We start from the raw sequence: 19885 nt of genomic DNA, 5'->3' as shown, positions 1-19885 counted from the left end.
TCTCTACCACTCCCTGGAGAGATTTGCAATAAATGTGTGTGCTGTCTTTCCCTGTCTTGCTTTGCAAAAAGCAATGCCTAGAGCAGGAAGAGAAAATTAATGACGATAGAATTTCACACATTTTTCTTGGTGCTTAATGAAGCTTGAACTTGAGCAGAGTAGAGAGACTGCTTATTGTTGATTTTTTTTCAAGATCACTGCACAACAAACAGAAACTGAATAAGCAATTAAGTTAACTGGCTCTAAAACTCATCCTGGCTGAGGATTAAGGTAATTATGTCTGAGCTTACACACATTCATTGCAGCATTATTTCATTACAGCAAGTCTTGCCTGCTTGCTTGTTCCTGATGTCATTCTAGAACTGATCTGAGTTGTTGTCCTTCTATTACCATAAAGGTTACAAACACAAACTCTCCTTGCTATAAATATAGCTATGTTATTTTTACTACATGTTCAAAGGAGATGCAGACCTCTTTTTGCTAGGTTTATACAAATAGATTCAACTGTTTCTTCCTGCACCAAAGTATTTACAATACCTTAGACTTAAGGGATCAATTAAAGTAATACACAATAGATGGGTTTGGTATTGTCATACAGTGATTTCTCTGTCAAAGGGGGGAAACATCTATTTTTTAGTCTGAGAAAAAAAAAAAAGACGCTGGGAAAACAGTATCAGTCTGCACAATATTACTGGCAGGGCAGTATGGATTTTTCACTTTCTGAGTTACAAAGAGGTTTCCTTTTAATGGCTGGAATGCAGGGGAGGGTAAAGGAAGGGAACCCCCCACATTCTCCCTGTCTAACAAGGAGCCACAGCGTGAGAACCACTCCCTAGCAGAAGTAATCTGTGATTGACAATGGTTTTCTTGGCAGCCAGGGCTAAAAATGGTTTAGCTGTAAACAGACAAATTCAGAACATTTTAAGGCCCTTTCCTAAGGCAAGGGCTGCTTACACAGGCACTCAACATGCAGGGTGGCACCAAGAGAGCACCAAGCTTCAGAGTTCCTGAAAAAATCAAGGAATTTTTGTATCAGGATATGAGCACACGGACAAGAGAAAAAGAATACCTTGTTATGAGCAATTAAGCAGGGGCAGATTTACCAAAATTGGAGATTTGTTCTCTGGGCAGTCCACGCATTTATATGCGTGATCTTAGGCAAGCTGCTATATATGGCTTCACCCTTCCTGCCTAAAAACTGAAAGAGAAATACTTTCATCTTCATGGAGAGCATGAATGTGGGGAAGGCACTTGGTATGACTGGGGTGGGAGCTCTGCAAACAACCAGAATAAAGTCTGTGATGGATACAATTTCCCCGTAATCTCTAAGTCAGCTCTGAGGTCTACAATGAAAGGACATGAAGGAAATTAGGTGAGGTGGGACAACTTCAGAATTTCACTGGGAATAGAAAGGAACATTTAATATTGAAATGTGTAGAATTGCCTTGTGCTGATATTAATGATGCACATGTTTGGAGATGAATGCTCTGTACACTGGGGAGGCCACCCGAACTAAACAAGACCCAGTCCCAAACAAGGCAGACTCCTAAGGCCCTAAATGAGTGTTTTGTAAACATGTTGATTAGTAACTGAAAGAAATCTTTATTTAAAAGATGAAAACCAGAAGAGAAGGGCAATGTTGACAGAAAGATCATAAATCATGGAAACTCTATTATGAATCAAAACAACAGATGTAACATGAACAACAGCATCCTTTATAAACAGAAATTAGACTGTTCTGCTTCACTCTTTGGAAAGGCTAATATGCCTAAAATAAATTTCCCTGAATCTCTCATTAATGTTTTACAGTCAGTGTTGACCAGCTGTTACAAAAAACCAAAATGTGGATGATTTATATCCCAGAAGAGTCACTCACCACAAACCACATTTTCCTGATGGAGCTGACATTAAGAACTATAACTACTTCCCCTGACTATATTCTTTGCAGGGGAAGAAGCAAAGTACAGGTGATTCATATATCAGCAATTTCTTGCTCTGCATTCACTTTCCTCCTCTCTTTATAAGCAGGCTAATATTAACTGCATGAGTCACCAATTATCACCTTCAGCACCAGACAGGAACTAAATTATCACAGTGATGTCTCCACAAAGCAGGCATCACACCACGTTCGCTGGGGCCCAAATACCTCAGACTTTAAACAGGAAATGACTTTGTTCTCCAGATTTCATGTTATGAAGAACCAGAGTTTCTGGCATGGAGGAACTTGTCCAGCCCAAAAACTCTCTGGACTTGCACTAATCTAGCTTTTACAGCAACAGATAAGCTACAGTTTATCAATCAGTGTATCATGTAGAGGGAAGATGGATTGCCTGCCCTTCCTCACCGAAAATGGGAAAAGCAGGATGCCCCCAGACTATGGTTATACTTCCATGTCTGATCACATGAGGGGGAGAAGATCAGCTCCTGCTTTAGTCCTTTCATGGTGTGTATTGTTACTGATGGCTCTCTCATTTTGGAGCTCTGGCACGTGAAGAAACAAAACTCACTTGAATAGCATTTACAGAGCTGCTTCTAGATTCTCACTATCATCACAGAAACCTGATTATTTACAGGGAGCTTTTATAGCCTACTATTAATCCTCGGCATAATGAACAAATAAATTCTGCACCAGCTCTTGCCTAACTTTTCTTGAGTTTTTCCCTGGTGTCATAACAATTAGTTCAATGGGGAAACCTCTGACTGATACCACAGTGAAAGTATGTCATCACACAAGAAACTCATGAACAAGGTCTTTCCAACCATCTCTAAATACATCATGAAGGGAATGTTTCTTTTTAATACTCTGTCCCTGTTTTTAGCAGGTAAATCAAAACCTGGCAACCTCCCCATGTCAGACACAATCCTACAGTGTTATTTCTGCTGAATTATGTGGCATGAGCTGTACTAATCTCAGGTCTTCCCATCCTGTCCAGCTTAAAACCAACCTTTCACTAACTTCTTTGTGCCTAATCACACAGTCAGGGGGGAGGTGGCTTCTCAAATGATGGATGGAAGTACCAAAAAGAAGCAATGGAAAAATTCTGAATGGCACATATATATTCAGATAGTGGTTTCTCCTTTGTGGATAAACAAAAAAGATCTAAAATACTAATGCTGTTTTGGACTTCATAACTTTTACTTATTCAAAACCCTTGCAAATAATCATGTATTAATAAAATGGCATTTTCTGCACAAAAATTTAATGGAATACATCATCCTTCCCTTTCTTTCTCTACTGATGCATGCTCATCATTCTAGCCTTTCCTATGAGTTTTTTAAAAAGTAAAGCTACAGAGTTTAAATGACATTTTTCCGAAGATACATGGTCAGTACTTGGAAATGGTTATGTATCTAATTAGTCACAAAACACATAACATCAGATGATTTAGGTAACAAATCATGACATGCACAGCAAATGATATAAAATATGCTTCATTTGAATTCCCACCATTATCCCTTCATTATCCCACCAAAATGCCACCATTATCCCTTCATAAATAGTTTCTCTCAGGCAAAGGTGAGCTCACAAATTCAACTCTTTTTTTTAGTTCAAATCTTGCAAATGCTGTATTATAGTCGGTTACTCTGAATGATTTTGGTCTAAATAAGATAAGCCTCTGTCCCATTCAGAGCATAGCAAATGAGAGGATTTGAACATAAGACTCTCTGCCTGAGGCTATTCCACTACCCCACTTGGATTTTTACACTTCAACAGGACGCTGGCATTCCTACTACTAAAAAACATTGAAACAAGACATTTCTTCTAATCCCACCTCAGAAAACAGAAATCTCACAGGTGTTTTCTAACCTTACTTCCTATGACAGTACAATTAAAACCTGCAGTACAAATGACTTAAGTATAAAAACAAGAACAACAAAATCCACTGGAAATAACATTCTCATTATGTGAAGAGTAAGGTTAATGAGCTATTACCTTGGCAGGTCCTTTCATCTGTGAGCAGTTTATAGCCTTTCTGGCAGCTGCACTCAAAGCTGCCAACCGTGTTTCGGCAGAAATGGTCACAGCCACCATTGTTTACCAAACACTCATCAATATCTGCAAGAATGAACAGCAATGATTTAGTTCATGATAGCAAAAATTTAATTTGTGACAGCAATTCAGTCGTTCAGGGCAGGAATATAGGAATACGCAGATCCCCAAAGAGGCTGCTGTGCCTGTCAGGAACCAGGCTGGTCAGATGTGTCCCTTCCCAAACCTATTTCACAAGGCTTACAAGGAGAGCTATGGGCTGAGCTGTTCAGGAGATAAAGGTGTTTCTCTCAGAACTGGAACCAACAGGTGACCCAAGCTGAGGTACTTTGGTGTTAAGGAACATTCATGGGAGCTTCTCTGTAGATGGAGTGCTCTGCCTGACAGCAGATTTCAACCTGGGAAGGATGTGAATAGTTTTACCTTGTACAGGAACTAACAAAACATAAGAACACACAAAAAATTGAAGAAATAACAAATGTGAAGTAAAAGACACTTGAATTCTGAAGAAATACTCCCATCATCCTTACACAAACAAATGCAAAGATACATTTTCTCAGAACGAGCATTACATGTTACTTCACTCATTATTCAGTGACACAGAGTGTCACCCATTTTCATGTATCAAACTTTTCTCACTTAGCGTAGCAGAAAAGGAACTAACTCTGAGTGCATGCGAAATGTTGCTTCTTCAGTTATTCTGAAGACAGAGCACCTATTGCCTTAATTTGAAAGCCATATATATATATATATATATATATATATAAAAATAAAAACACACAGTATGAAGGACAGCTCAATGGCTCTTCAAATAGTGATTATGAAGTGGACTGATGAACTTGATAAGACCTCTGTTCTGAATTTTATACTGATTATTCTACTTCCCACTCCTTTTAAGTTCTCCCAAATGTTATGAAGATCTGGAATGACCAATCCCTTTTCCAATCCATAAAAGGTTGTGAAGTAAGTATATAACAGGCCACAAAACAGCATTTGAAATACAGGGTATCTTTTCCATTCTCCCCCAATTATAAAACCATGGATTTATGTTTATTTGAAAAAGGTGGAAATAAAAGTACTTTTATTATTTTTCAGGAGAAGAACAGTGCCAAAAAATAGCTCTTTTAATGAATGCATACAGTGAAGAAATAATAAGACATTAAGCCTTGGCTTCCCGCTTCTGGAATTGAAAACAAAATGTTTCAAGGAACTAAATGGAGAGCAATGTTTCCTTTTGGAAAGCTTCTTGCTATAAGATCTTTGAAACTTTGAGGTAACAGCTGGCCATTTAAAGAGTAAATCTTGCAAAATGCAAATCTAGATACCAAAAGGTCTAACATATGAAGATGGGAATTTATCAAAACCAGCAAGATGATGGTGAATGAAGGGCATGCTTTAAAAATTATTTGAATTCCGCAGGATTCTTAGTGAAAATAATTCATTAATTTTTGGAAACATATGATTCCAACATGAGAATGAGGCATGGTGCTTACCACATTTCTGCATGTAAAATATAAACAGCAGCAAGAGGAGTGAGGTGGTAACTCTAAAAATTTGAACTGCTGTGAGGGAAATTCAGCCATCATTTCTAAAGAGCACTTTGTTGCACACACATTGACAGAAATATGTCCAGGGCTCAAATAAGCAAGAACAATGTATATTGTTATAAATGTTTTCTTATGAGTTGCACTTAAGGCAAGGAGATGGGAAATTTGTTCTCAGACCCTCTGAAGTAATGCTGCTGCTTATTACTTTTGTGTCTGGTTCTGCAGAGGAGCGGCGTTTGCATTCAACCCAATTAAAGAATGAGGATAAACTGCAGGCAGCAGCTGAGGAACACCCTGAGTGCTTTATGCAAAACCAGCTCAAATCTTTGTGTCTTGGGTAACAAAGTTCTCAAAGTGCCCCAAAATCAGGAGTCTGTTTGTTATCTGTGGTGCTCCAGTTCTGGCATTTGGCTGGCCAACAACAGATATCCCTGGGCTCCCAACCTGATAGGTCTGGTGAAGAACACACTGAGGGTCACCTTTTGTAACACCAGGAGACTGGAGGTAGCAACCCTTTTGGTTTGGCTGTGATCATCTGCACAAGTCAAGACTGGCAGTGAAAAGACAAGAATTTCTTTCCATTTTTCATTTTCATTTCAATTCAAAAGGAATTTTCATTTCCTTTTGTAAAAGTGATTCCTCCCAGCTCCCTAATGTGCAACTGGGACTGTGCTGTGGGCATTAGGATGGATTACCACAAAAAGTCCCATCCTTTAGCAGAGCACAGGCGTACCTAACTACAGTTTAGCATGCCCTGACAAAACTGTGGGACAAATGGAATTGCGAATTAAAATTACTAATATATTATGCATCATAAACACACAAAACAGTCATCCATCATGAAGAAAGTATCTTTTACTCATGATAAGAACAACATGACCTTTGGGCTACTCTGCTGCCTGAGACTGCTTGAAGTAGAAATTACTTGCAGACTGTCAAACACCATTCTGGAGTAACGATTGATGTTTTTAAATGATGGCCCCTGGATTTCACATGTTAAATTCCAAATTCCAGTCTCTTTTCTGTGTCTCTCATGATCATAAGGGGCAAAAATGAAACCCTGCTGGCATCAGAGTGCCGATTTTAGGCTGTTAATAACTGTAATTCCATTAACAGTGCAGCATATTAGCTTTACACCAGCAATTCTTTGGAATAATTCTAAACCAGGATCTCAGTAAAACCTGTGAGAGTCCACAGGAAAAGAAAGTATTTATTCATTTCTTCTAACTGGAAAACATGACATGACCTTTTGAAACAGGGACCATCAAAACAGAATAGAGGTCAAAACTGTTAGCTGTAAAAACATTCTAAATAACATAAACAGTATCAATGTCTCTGCTTTCACTGTATTTCTTTCCATGGCCATAGCGAGACTGACAAGGCATGTAAAAATTATTTCACTCTGTGGAGAGCAGCACATTGCTGCATTTCACTTGGAAGAGAGCAGTATCCAACTGTATCATGTCTAACTGGTTCAGAGAAATTGCATAAAGTCTGTATCTCCACTATTTTTCTTTCCTTGGTCATAAATAATATGTGTTATGAGCCATGTGAAAATAAATTATTCCACTGCATGAGAAGGTAAGGCCACATTTATATTTAAACTCACTGGTACCCAACTTTGTCAAGTGCCTCTTTGAACTTCACAGAGGGTAAGTGTGTCTGCCTCTCATGTTGGGCAAAAATACACAGTGGAAACCCATTGTGGTGTCTCTACCAGCTTTGACATTATTTAGTCAAATATTTCCATACTATTATTGGAACTGTCTGTGGAGCAGCCATAAACCTGCTGTCTTCAAACAGTTCTCAAGTGGCTCCTTGAGATGCAGGTTGCAGAAAAATAGCTCCAACTTCCCACAGGCTCTGCTCCCCTTTATCCTCAGAAATGCAGGAGGATGTAAAGAACTGTATTTCCTCTGTGGGGTTGTACATAAAATGCCCTGATGATACTGTGAGAGTCATTTCAGACTGGGGGGTCTGAAGGGCTTTCAGTGCATTGGGAATAAACCCCAAGGGATTTATCCCAATGCAGTGAGTCAATATTGTTAAATAATACCTTGCTCATCCAAGCTCATGATATGCTACAAAATACCAAAATGGGACACATGCAGATATGAAAATACAGGCCAGTGAGAACCCAGAGAAGTACTGAACATTATGGTCAAAACTATCAGGTGAAGGTATGGTGTAACAAACAACTCATCACTCAAGCCTCCTGTTAGCTCTGAAAATGGTTCATCCAAGCAATTAAATACAAACAAAAGCAAAGATAAGGTTTGCAACAAGGAAGCTAACACCTTCTTTAAAGTTGTAATATTTGAAGGAAAAAAACCCCAATTGCAAATATCTGCATCTGGAGATGGAGTTCAGCAACACCATCACAAAAGCTGTGTGTCCATGTGAACCCAGGAATGAATCCTGGGTTTGTAAAAAAAAAAAACAACACATAAAACCCATAATATAATTATTGTAATAAGTATATTAATCTATAATAATAGATTCTCCTATTTTTTTCTGAGGATCTTAAAATGTGAGGGAGGCAGTGGAATCAGCTTTAAATAAAAATATAGAAACTCAGATGCTTTGTGCTAAGTTGCATAGCTGCAATGCTACAAATTGACTTGGCTAAGCAAGCAGACTGTTATTTTTCTTTTCATGATCTTGTGAAGATTAATGGGAATGCCTGCTCCTGTTCCACTTGCACCTTTTTTAAGCTCTGCTCAGTGCAGTTCATGTTTGGAAGGTGCTGGTTCTGATCAGGGTGCATGTATGCACTTGTGTGTGCACATATAAACCCACAGAGATTTGCCTCGCTGCATACAGGCCAGGGAACAAATTAAAAAACAGGGATTTTAGGTAACTTAGAACTTAACATTTCACATAAGCTGCTTAAAGGCAAATGAAAGGGTAATCAACATGCAATCTTCATTTAGCTGCTGAACAATGATGGAGATGGAGATTTCCAGAGCCTCATCACAGGCGGAAGTGAGGATCCTCCTTTCAATGGCTGGACAAATATTTGAACTGATTGTGTCTGTCTAATCCTTCACAGATTTAAAACACTACCTAACTCCAGGAGAAGAATATACTCCCAGATCAACCTAAAATAATTACTGAAACTTCATAAGCTTCTTTTTTTTAATAATGAAAGCCAGTGTGTTGGAATTAGTAATGCTATTACCGGTATACAGTGGACATCAATATAAATACATTTTCTGCAAGGTGGGCTGGTTTGCTAGTTCTTTTTGTTCCCTGATTTCCTAATTTTCCCTTGCTTTTCTTCCCTTGCTCTTCCTTGTGGTTTTACAAATCACCACTGTCCCCTAGAAATTGGAACTAGTGTTGCCTTGTTGACACAGATATTAGTTCCCTGCTGCACACAGACCACAAAGTATATAGCAGCCACAAAACTTTTTAACCCCATGCTGGAGGTAGGGAAATAGAGGAACAGAAAAAATAACTGACTCATCCACACTTGAATCCAATTTCAGAGTACAACTCAGCTGGTTACCCTGGGGTGCCAATCAGTGCAGGCTTGCAGAAAACACCTAGCACTGCATGCTGTTCTACGTTACAAATATTACAAAGCCACCAATGCTCAGACTGAAATTATTTTGATATTTGCCCTGCCACTTCTCAATAAAACTTGTAAACTCAGGATTAACATAAGCGGAAGTTACCAGGCTCCACTTGCAATACTCTAAATATAATATTACATAGCATCTTAAGTAATGCATGCCAGGGATATCTCATTAAGATAGAAAGATAATTTCATATCCCCAGATTCATTGGATCAGTGCCACTATGAGAAAATCTAAATCAAAGTAGAACACAGGCTCTGCTGTTCCATCCAGAAGCATCAAGCCAGCTCTTGTGGAGTTAGTTTCCAGCGAGTTGGAAGTCCTAGTTCCAGTTTTACAATGGATTTATCCAACATTTGGGCAAGGTGTAAGACTTCCCTGCTTTATTTCACTTGCAAAATTGAGGATTGGTAATTATCATTTGGTATTTTCAGGACCAATACTTTCAAATGCACTATTATGGAACAAAATCTTAGGAATCCAAGTCATTTGCTGTCAAAATTTTTAAGTCAAATTACATTTGTTTTAAATTTCTGGTCTGGGCTTCAGAATGGTTTGATCCAGCAGCAGGTTCCTTGCTGGTAGTGCTTCGCACTGGAAGACTTTGTGAATCTCTGCAGCACTGTTAGGGCCATGTTTACTTTAGGAGTAAAGTAAATTTCTGTTCCACCACTCCACCTGAAACTGCACAGTTCATTGTCTCTTGCATGTTTCAGGGAGGAATAATTCTATTTATGCAGTACCTTCCACTTGAGGATTACAAAGGACAGCAGCTTATTTTCTTCATTACATTAAACCTACACAACACTTCTGCAGGAGAGATACATTTAATTAATTCTTCTTTAACAAATGTGAAATGGAGGCAGGTAGCATAGTGTGCAACTTGCCTGCATCAGATAGCTACAAAATGAAATAAAACATATATTATAGCAGCTCGAATTTGAGTTTTGTGCTTCAACAACATCCTCATTTTCCCTCCCACAGTGCTAATTAACTGTAAAGTATGATAGTCATTACTGAACTGAAGTTCCACTAAGTAGCAAATGAAGATTCTCTGTTTAATTAGCTTTATAGCTGGGTTGTGGGACAAGGCATTTTCCTAATTAACAGCATTAAATCTAAACTGGGCAGACAGGAATGAATGTAATTAAAATTTAATCTTCCTCATCCTGAAAACAGGCTGCCCACAAAATAGAGAGCTTTGTGTAAATGCTCTTAGAGCATGGAAAGGTTGAGGCAGGTTTCAACACATTTCCCTCATGTCACTTTCTCAATTTTCACCTGTTATCTTCGCAATTTCACGAAGAAACCTGTCTTCCAACACAGATGGTAATCTGTCACATATGGATTTAGGTGTCAGCTATTCTCCTCCAGGACATATCCACTCTGACATTATCCACCAACCAATCAATAAAAGAGTCTGCCAGGCTGCCAAGAGATCAATCACCTTGTAAAACAAACATTATGTCCTATTATTTTCTTATTACAGTTAATTAGATTTATAAAACACAAAAACCTTTGCAGGTGAAAAACTCAGAAATGCTGTCATAATAGGTTAGGCCCTCATTTGTAAAGGGGAAGGGATTTACTAAATCTAATGTGAAAAGAAAGGATTTTCATTTAAAATTTTTGCTGAACACTGAATTCTTTTCTAACCTTAAAAACATGTTAGTGCAATGCTACGAACCCAAACAGTGCAAGCTGAGGCTGTGACACCAGAATGTGAAGGGAACTGGAGACATAAAGATACAGACTGATAGTCTTTTCAGTGTCTACGCTGAGCTAAATGTTAAAACTACCCCCCTCCCCAGTGCCCCCCTGCCAGAAGCAAAGATAACCTCACAGGAATCCTAGGAAATAAAACTACTTTTCCTCCTCCTGTAACATTTTATCAATCAAAATGCTTTCGTCAATCAAAATACTCTTTATAAAACATTGGAGAGGGAGAAATAAGTGTGCTGTTCAATCTCCCATGTGAACTCGGGGACACCAAAGAATGTGTCTCTGTTTTTTACAGAGCATGAGGAAAGTACAGGACATCAGATTCTGGGAAACTGGGCTGTACCTGTGGCCAGTGGGTGACTACAGGCAGATCTGGAGGCTGTGGGGAAAACAGTGGGAGAGAACTGTGCAAATACTTTGGGCTGACTGCTTACCTACCTCAATTATTCACACAGCCACTACCACCAGAATAATTCCATGTGCAATGTAATAATTCACACAGCCACACCACCAGAATAACTCTAATGTTTATGCAGCAGGAGCAGAGGCAGAACTAAATGGGTTGCTGCAGGTTAACAACAAGAATAAAAGAGTTAATTCAGTGTTTCTTAAGGACTAAATCAGATAGAACTATGGGCCTGACATCCCTGGCCATTTTCTCTGTGCTAGGTGTCACTAAAAAACAAGGCCTGGCTTTTACTGTATTTAATTTTTCAATATAGTCTGAATGAAGAGCAAAGGGGCAAGTGAGCTAACTGCAATATTGGACCAAGATATAAGAATCCCTAGGTTTAGTGTATGAACTCCATTTACCCATGGTTGTTTTCATTTACCCCCTTGGAATTATTAACTGCTCAGGAAAGCTCTCTGCTTATTTCCAAGAATCCCAGTTTGCTTCTAGAAAAGTGTTTGTTTAATTAAAAAAATTGGTATTAAGGGCAGTTAAAGGTACTGATGTTCTCTCCAAAATCCCAGTGAAACTGTACTAGCTTTCCTGGGATAAAGCTACTCCTTCTGAAAGAGGCACTTGAATACAATTAGTCCATGATAATTTAAATAGCTCTTAATAAATCAAAGAAATTTGGATGCTGACCAAAAATTAACCCTCCAAAAGTTTCTGAAGACACTACTTCAAGCAGCCAGGGATTTGCTCTGTACCAGGGAAGACAGAGGCATCACTGAGAGCAGGATCTAGTCATATTAAAGAAAGAAGAACCATATTTTATAATGAAAAAGGCAATGATAAAATAATGAAAAAAATGCTTTAAGTTTTGAAAGTTGGAAATTATGATCATGTGAGTAGTCAGCTCCCAAGTAACAGAAAGCACAGCACACTATTCCATAATATACCGTGGTTGTTGATCCTCAGGGGGCTTTATATTGTTGAATAAATGCAAGGTCTTTTCAACAACTGAAATGCAAAATATGACCCTCTGAAGCATTAATTTAAAGGATTTGGCATTTTCAAAGGGGAGGTTCACGAAGACAAATAACAACTGCAAGTTTCTAGGGAGCAGGGATATTGCCCACTCATGAAAAAACCCCTAACTTAGTACACATGAATTTATTTTGTGGGGATAGATGGAACCCTTGGGAGGGAATGAAACAGAATGATTTACATGGCAGCTGACCCAAGCCTGCAATTTTTAAATGGAAGATAATTTGTTATATTATATTTGTCTGTCATGAACAAGTCTAGAGCAGACAAATGAATTGTATCTCTTTAAACTAAAAAAACCCCAAACCCAAGGCCCAGCTGAAAACCTAAAAGGCAATTCCCTTAAAAATAGGGGACAGTGATAGTTTCACACATATTCTGGATTAGATAAATTTGCAGCAGCAGTTAGAAGGATTCTGCTCTCCCTTCTCTCTCTTTTTTTTTTCATTCCATTTTCTTCTTTCTGACAAATTTTGACTGTGTTGATATCTAAAATTTGCATTTCTTGGGTTTCTTTTTTAATAATGGGTTTATGATTTGATTTTTCATCACTGAAGTCTGAAACTTCAACTGTCTCTTGGAAAGTCTGAATCAATTATGTGTCTAAATCAGTCACATACATACTCCTCAGCGCATGTCCAACTGCTCATTTTTCTGATTGCCCCACTAGGCTTCTGACCACTGTCACCACCGACCACCAAGAGTTTTCCATCTTATTCTCCCTCAAATCCTACTCATTCACTCATTTTCTGCTGGCAACCATCAGCTTTTCCCCCTCTCCAACATCTCTTCCACAATTTATGGTTTTACCATGACCTCTTCTGAGCCTTCTCCTCAGTCTAATAATCTACCACCTCTCTTATCACACACCAAGAACAGTCAACTCCCTGTTTGCTCTAAAAAGTGGGGGGAAAAAATAGAAACCTAGTTTTGAGTCACTTCCCAGTCTTAGCAAGTCTAGAAACAGCTGTTTCCAGGGCAGCAGGGCTGGCCCAGATGGCTGTGGTTCTCTCTCTGGACATGACACAGAGCTTTCTAATGAGCTGCTACAGCTGCCTGCTGGATGCTTCTCTGTTTTCCTCACACTGGATTGATCCTGCATGTTCTTTGTCTTGAGACCTGGACAACATAGATGCAATAGCCTAAAATGACTGCAGCCTCAGCAAAAAGGCCTTTATGTTTGCTTCTTTAATCCACATTTATGTAGTTATTTTGAAAATGCTTTTGTAGCTACTGGGGAACTCCTCCTCTCATCCAGTTTGGGAGTCTTACCCACATCTTCTAAAACAAGCATCTCTTCTGATAAGCTGAACTTGATCATTGTTCTCCCATTGGTTTCTCAGTTTCCCCTCTCTCAGTCCTGACGTTTATGATGGTTTATTTTGGACACAGATGGTCTCACATCTTGCTTAGAGTCATATCAAACAAAAAATAACCTCAAAACTGCCTCTGTATTTTAATATTCCCTTTTGGCTTTATCTTTCATTTGTCATTCCTAACAAATAAGTTCCCTTTGTGTTTTCTTCTCTTATCAACTACAAGCCTACCTGTTATCTCTGCAGCATGCATGTGGTTGATTCATGTGCCAAAAACTTCCCTGTAGAGGCATTTAGCCGGTCCAATTATAGGACTCGTCTCAGGGCTTCCCCAAAGTGTGTGTTCTGAAAATCTTGCCAGTACTCAAGCCCTGAACAGGACCACTGTTTTCATGATAAAATTCCTAATTTTCCTGTCATTTAATGTTGGTTTTGTTACATTTTTTTGGTTGGGCAGACACATCTATTGTTTCACAGAATGAAATCACCCACTGGCTGCCTTCGGTTACATGTTTTTCACAAATGCCTCTATTTTTTTAATCAAATGTTTTTGTCACTTGAAGAGGAGTCCTGGGAAGGGGAAGAGAGAGGGTGATCTAGCTGCAGCAGCATTAAAAAAAAAAAATCTGCTGGTTTCTGCAGTTGAGCAGTTTGGGATTCACACCAATTTGCCTTTACCAAGAGTGCTTCTTCCTTGCTTCCTGAAAATGGCATGTGGTCTCAAAACCCTTTAACTGTTTAGAATACTGGGTAATGGTCAGAACTTGTTTGTCAGAAGGATTTTAAGGAAGTTAAGCTATTTTAATGGAACATTTAATTGCACATTTAATCTGCGCACCACACATATATAGAAAATTATTATTTTAAACAAATGTTTTTGTTCCTCCTAAAAGCACTAATCCAACTACTGCAGAACCCACATTTTCACTACTATCATTCTTGATCTCAGTCTCATGTTCATGAATTAATTTAGGCATTGCCTTCTCATGCAAGGCAAAGGTGGCCCTCTGTTCATGCAAAGACATAAGAGGTTTTTGTATTTATTTTTTTCCTTGTTTTTAGGCTAAAAGACAGACCTCAGCCACAAGATTTGTATTTGCCTTATGATCAGCATAGAGAGAGAAAAGGTATTTTTTGTTCTGACATGCAGCTGTAGTGGCTTGTGAATACACCTGATCTATTTTCTGATGGCTCTTCGCTTGCAGGTACAGAGAAGCAAACTCAAATGGGCTTATTTTTGAACACACACTTATTTCTAGTGGCAAACACTGGGAGGGTAAGCTGCTGTAACTTGAAAGCAGAGTTGTGTATGAAATCTGATAGAAGCAGAGTTGCTTATAATGAATTATAATGAAAACTAGATCTTGATTTGATTATTGGGAAGTTTATTCTTGGCTGAAATCGATGAGAAGTAGGGAGAAAGCCATCTGGGGGGGAGGAATGGCTCAGAATGAACCACTTCAGTCAACACATAAGGGTTGCTAAAAGACAACATATACTTTAATAGCTAACTTCTAAACCTCTACCCTCTGACTTCAGACAGCTTGTGGACTGGCTTTGACAAAATCATTTGATAAATTCAGTTGGCCTTGGCCTGCCACTGAAAAAAATCAAGGCACTCTGATTCCCCTGGAGAAGGATGTTTTTCAGAGGGAGGAACACTGAAGAAAATCAGAGAGGGACTGAGAATTTGCCCTGCACTGACTTCCACATCTGAATGGACAATACAGGCCTCTTAGCACCACTATATTAACATTTTTTCTTATATTTTGTTTCTAGTATTGAGCTCAAGGAGAGGCACTGTGTTTCTCTGAGGGGAAGTGGAAAGGCTAACCCAGTTCAGAGATATTGTCATGACAAGTAAAGTGGTAACCCACAGGTTGGGATTAAACTCTTTCCATGTCCTTAGGAGCATGCTATTGCAATAAGAGATGAGTTCAGAGGGTGCCAGCTGTCCCATGTTATTTCCCAATGCACACCTCTTTAAGCTTGTACAAATTGGAGGTAGCTGAACCATATGATGTAAGACCTCTAATCCCATCAGGAATTACCAAAGGCTGTGCTTATTTTCCCTTGGGGTCACCTATTCTTCTGACTATATTCTAGAACACACTTCACTGAGGGATTCCTGAGAGAAGTAAAAGGTGTGAGGTGCGAAATCAAATTGTATATATTATCTCTCCTGATGCATAGGAGAGAGGATGGAGATTCTAGTTGGGCATCCACAGTGGGGACAACTGTAGCCTTGGGGATCAAATGAAGAGTCACACAAAATGAGTCTACACAAAGGCCTGAGGATGACAACGTCTGTTTTAAAAAATGAAACAGCAAATTTCAGTGCCTCTCCTACTGAGGTTCTTGACTTGAAATCCCATGAGCATTCAGTTTTCTGAAATGTCTGAGAAATCTTCCCCTAAAAAGTCAGAAGTGTATCTGACTTATTACCCTAAAACATTTGTACTACTTGCCACTCCCAAGGATCATGAGTAAAGCGGTTTATGTGCTCAGGTCACCTTCTTCATAGAGAGTCTAAGTACTAAGTATATCTCAATCTTGTTCTACTTGCAGAGTTTGGCATTTTTTTTTTTCCAGCAGAGTAAGTTAAAGTATGCTGAGAGTAATCCTGTCTTTCCCCTAGGTACTTTTGACAGATCCAAAAAACATGCACACTACAGTTCTGGGATATCCCAGAGTGATCCAGCCCAGACACCTTCATTTATGTGCAGCAAACAGACAGATGCTACTCATCAGCTTAAAGGAAAAGCTGCTCTCTCTCACTCCTTGTCACTGCACCTTTGACTAAGGTAAGGCTAAGGGACCATCTCCTATATGCTCCTTTCCAAACCAAACTATGAATCCAAGGCACTATATCAGCAGAATGTTACAAAATTGAATGTTCTGTACACCACATTGCTCTGGCATGAAGCACTGACATTATGAACCAGAGTCAAATGTAAAAAGTACAATCACTCTATTAACTACCTAAATTTTCTGAAAGATAAGAGATGGCCATGGTGCAATGATCAAGGAAAATGTAATCAGAAGAAAAGGGAATAAGACAAGCAGGTCTCTGCCCTTTCTGGCTTTGCCAGAGATCCTCTTCAAAAACTCACTGCTGCTTGTAATTCTGAAGCTGACATTTATGCTGACATTTGCTGGTATCACAGCACTCTGACTGCAGAGGAGGAGGTGATGACTGTCAGCTACTTCTTTCATTTGAGTTCATTCTTTCACAACATTTGCATGTATGTATGTTTTTCCTTTTTTTTTTCTTCTTTTTGAGAAAGCATTGGAAAATGGTAATGTCTTGTTATGGATAATGGCTCATAATGCTTATGTTCCTCGAAAACCCTATGTGTCTGTGTAGATGGAGCTGAACTGACCTCTTCACATGTGTTCAAAAAAAAATTAATGTTGCTAGAGAAAGGTGAGCTGGGAAAAGCTCTCTTTGTAAGCCCCATGACCTGCTCTAAGACCACTGATGCTCCTTGCACTGCGTGAAGCATCACAGATATTGCACATACTGCTCATGGGAGGTACATAGAAAGAAGCTGTGGATTCAAAGCAGGAATAGTCAGAGAGCTATGAACAGATTTGCGTCTAAATGTTAAACTCTTCAGGAGATAATTTAAATTCCTTTCCATTTAAAATGGTGATGTATGTGAATGAATTAAACCAAGGAAAGCTTTGTATTTGGGTGACTACTTTTAGTGAGATCACTTTACAACTATGGGGAAAAAAAAGTTCATTCACATGAAATCATTTGGGTCTGTCTTGTATTTTTCTCTTGGGTCAGACTCATTTAGTTCAGAAGGTCTCTTCCAAACTTACAGTCTTGACTCTAAAGGCATTGAGACCTCTATTTTTGTGAGAAGTGTGGTCATATAAGCCATGAAAGTTTCATCTACCTTAGTGTAAACTTGACTGATGCATACATTTTAGAGGTTTTCTTGCACTGGGGTATATTTTACTGTCTAATTTCTACTAACATGTAAAAAAACTGTCAAATTGATCGGGGATATGAATCAAACAAAACCTGAGTTTATCAAAGGTACTCTGACAGGAAAACCATTGCATAAGGCAACAAATGAAAAAAACATAGTACTCTGAAATTTACCTAATCAATCACAGTGAAATAAAGGTATTATCATAATTCAGGCAAGCTAATGGTGGATGCACGAGATTAACACCTATATCTTACTATTAATAAATAGTAAAAATAACCTATGCTCTGTCTGGTGTATTTTTAAAAAAAAAGAGGAAACATTTTCAGTTTCATATGAATTGATTAGGACTGACAAGATGCAATTCTAAGTGCTCTAGTCAATTTAATCCAATTTAGTGAAAAAAAAAACTGAAAAAAATTTTATGTAATTTTGATTAATGGAAGAATGGAGGAAATCATAACTGTTCACAGATACTCTGTAGTCAGGAAATGAAGCCAAATTGGCCATCTAAACTGTTCACAGTGAGCTTTTCACTTAGTGTGTTCTTAATGAAAAGAGAGGAAAACCTTCAGCATCTGAGTCATAATCTTATACCAAACTGATGTCAAGCATTCATTTAAAGCATTTAATTTAATGAAACCTTTCAGTTCATATTTAACAAAACATGACATACTTTATTTCATTGGAACCCATTCTTTAAAAAAACTCTCTTCTCACGGAAACAATTCCATTTTCAAAATTTAATTCACCTTCAGGGTTTCATTTTTTTTTATGTACTCAAAACTGATTTTAAAACACATTTTCCTGCTGTAATAGGCTGCAATTAAGCAAGATTTAAAAAATGTAATTACTATATCAAGCTAGCACAGCCAATGCAAAATTTCCCTCTTCTTTCAAATAAACTTTGATGCAGTTCTTTGAGATTTTTCATTAGTCGCTACACTCCTGCTTTTTTTCCCCTTTTTTTCCTTTTTTTTCCCCCTAGATTGCTTAATGATAAAGGAGGTTTCAGAGCTGAGTTACTGGACAGATCATTCACCAGTCAGGCATTTCTGATACTCCCACTGCAGCACAGTCAAGTATTTAAGCGCGTCAGTGCCACATTTCTTTGGTACGTTGGAATGCTGAAGGATGGGGGCCTGTTTCAAGGAAGTGGAGAGCCCACCCCATTGCTGGGTCACCATGACAATGAGACAGCAGGAAGGAGAAATGTTTGCCATGCAGGCACATAACCCCAGCGTAACACCGCTCTGGTTAAATATGCCAGAGCACTGAGAAGGGCTGACTGAATGTCACACAGCCAAGAAAATGCTCCATCTCTAGGTGGGGATGTGGAGGGAACTTTCTGTCTCCCAAACACACCTGTGAGATCACCTGGGCTTGGCACAGACCTGTTCCTGCACAGGAATTGATCCTGATGCGGTTAGTCGCAGCTGGTGGTACATTATGAACATGTAATACCACATTGCTACTAAACCCCCTGACATTCCAGCCCAGCTGACTATCCCAAAATCCTGTTGTCAGGTTCCTTCCCCTTAAGGGTGCATCTTCACAAGATGCAGATTAAATGATGAAATACGGGTGAAATGATACAAAACAGGAAATCAGCTGAACAAAATAATCCACATCTTGCTATTACCAAACATCTATGACTATGCAAAGTTAGGTAGCACTTTATGGATGTTTGTGGGAAAGCCATAGTTGAGATGTTGCTTTTGCTCAATGACCCTTTGAAATCCAGTTTCTCCTGCTTAAAACTTCCATTTGCTGTGCTGTTTGACTCTAGGAGCTCAGCAAGGGCTGCAGTCTGCACAGTTCCTCTCTGTACCTCTAGGTGCAGAGTGCTGGGAAGTTGCTTTATTTGGGCACAAGAGTGCCTGTGGGCACAGTTTCTTTGTTAAGTCCCAGAGCAGAAATGGAGCATATATATCATATACACAGTCATACATTTTATACCATACTAGAAGCTTGTGCCCTTCCTCCTGCTCTGATTCTCTTCTCAGAGAAGCCACAAGGGAAAGTCCCTGTCTCTCTCAGACATCATCTTTTGCCATTATTCTCAGTCCTTCTCTACTTTAAATCCTGGCAGAAGAATTCTCCCTGGCCCAGCTTGTCTCCTGTAACTGCCCTCAGGAAGGTGAGATCTTTATTGTTTGATCTAGTTTGGCAGATGGATTTCAACAATCTTCAGAAATCTCTGCTAAGTCTAATTTAGTCTGACTTCACTCCTCTTGAACCCTACAAGTCTTTTGCAAATGAGCCTCCTTCATTATCAGTTACCCAAACTGTGTTTAGTATAATTAAAATGCTGGACTGATGAATCTTCTCACTGAGGGCAGAATG

The 19885-nt window shown here is 38.9% G+C and overlaps 1 protein-coding gene across 1 annotated transcript in view; it reads right to left on the bottom strand.

Moving 5' to 3' along the window:
• SCUBE1 (signal peptide, CUB domain and EGF like domain containing 1) overlaps positions 1-19885 on the bottom strand; it is a 194651-nt gene that overhangs the window by 44508 nt on the left and 130258 nt on the right. Inside the window, exon 9 of the mRNA XM_014309410.2 lies at positions 3935-4057. Coding sequence (XP_014164885.1) covers positions 3935-4057 — 123 coding nt within the window. The remainder of the gene's footprint in view (positions 1-3934; positions 4058-19885) is intronic.

Source organism: Geospiza fortis, unplaced genomic scaffold (assembly GCF_000277835.1).
Source record: "Geospiza fortis unplaced genomic scaffold, GeoFor_1.0 scaffold164, whole genome shotgun sequence".
NCBI lineage: Eukaryota > Metazoa > Chordata > Aves > Passeriformes > Thraupidae > Geospiza > Geospiza fortis.
Note: the sequence above shows the minus strand (reverse complement) of the source record. Positions and strands in the feature narration are given on the sequence as shown.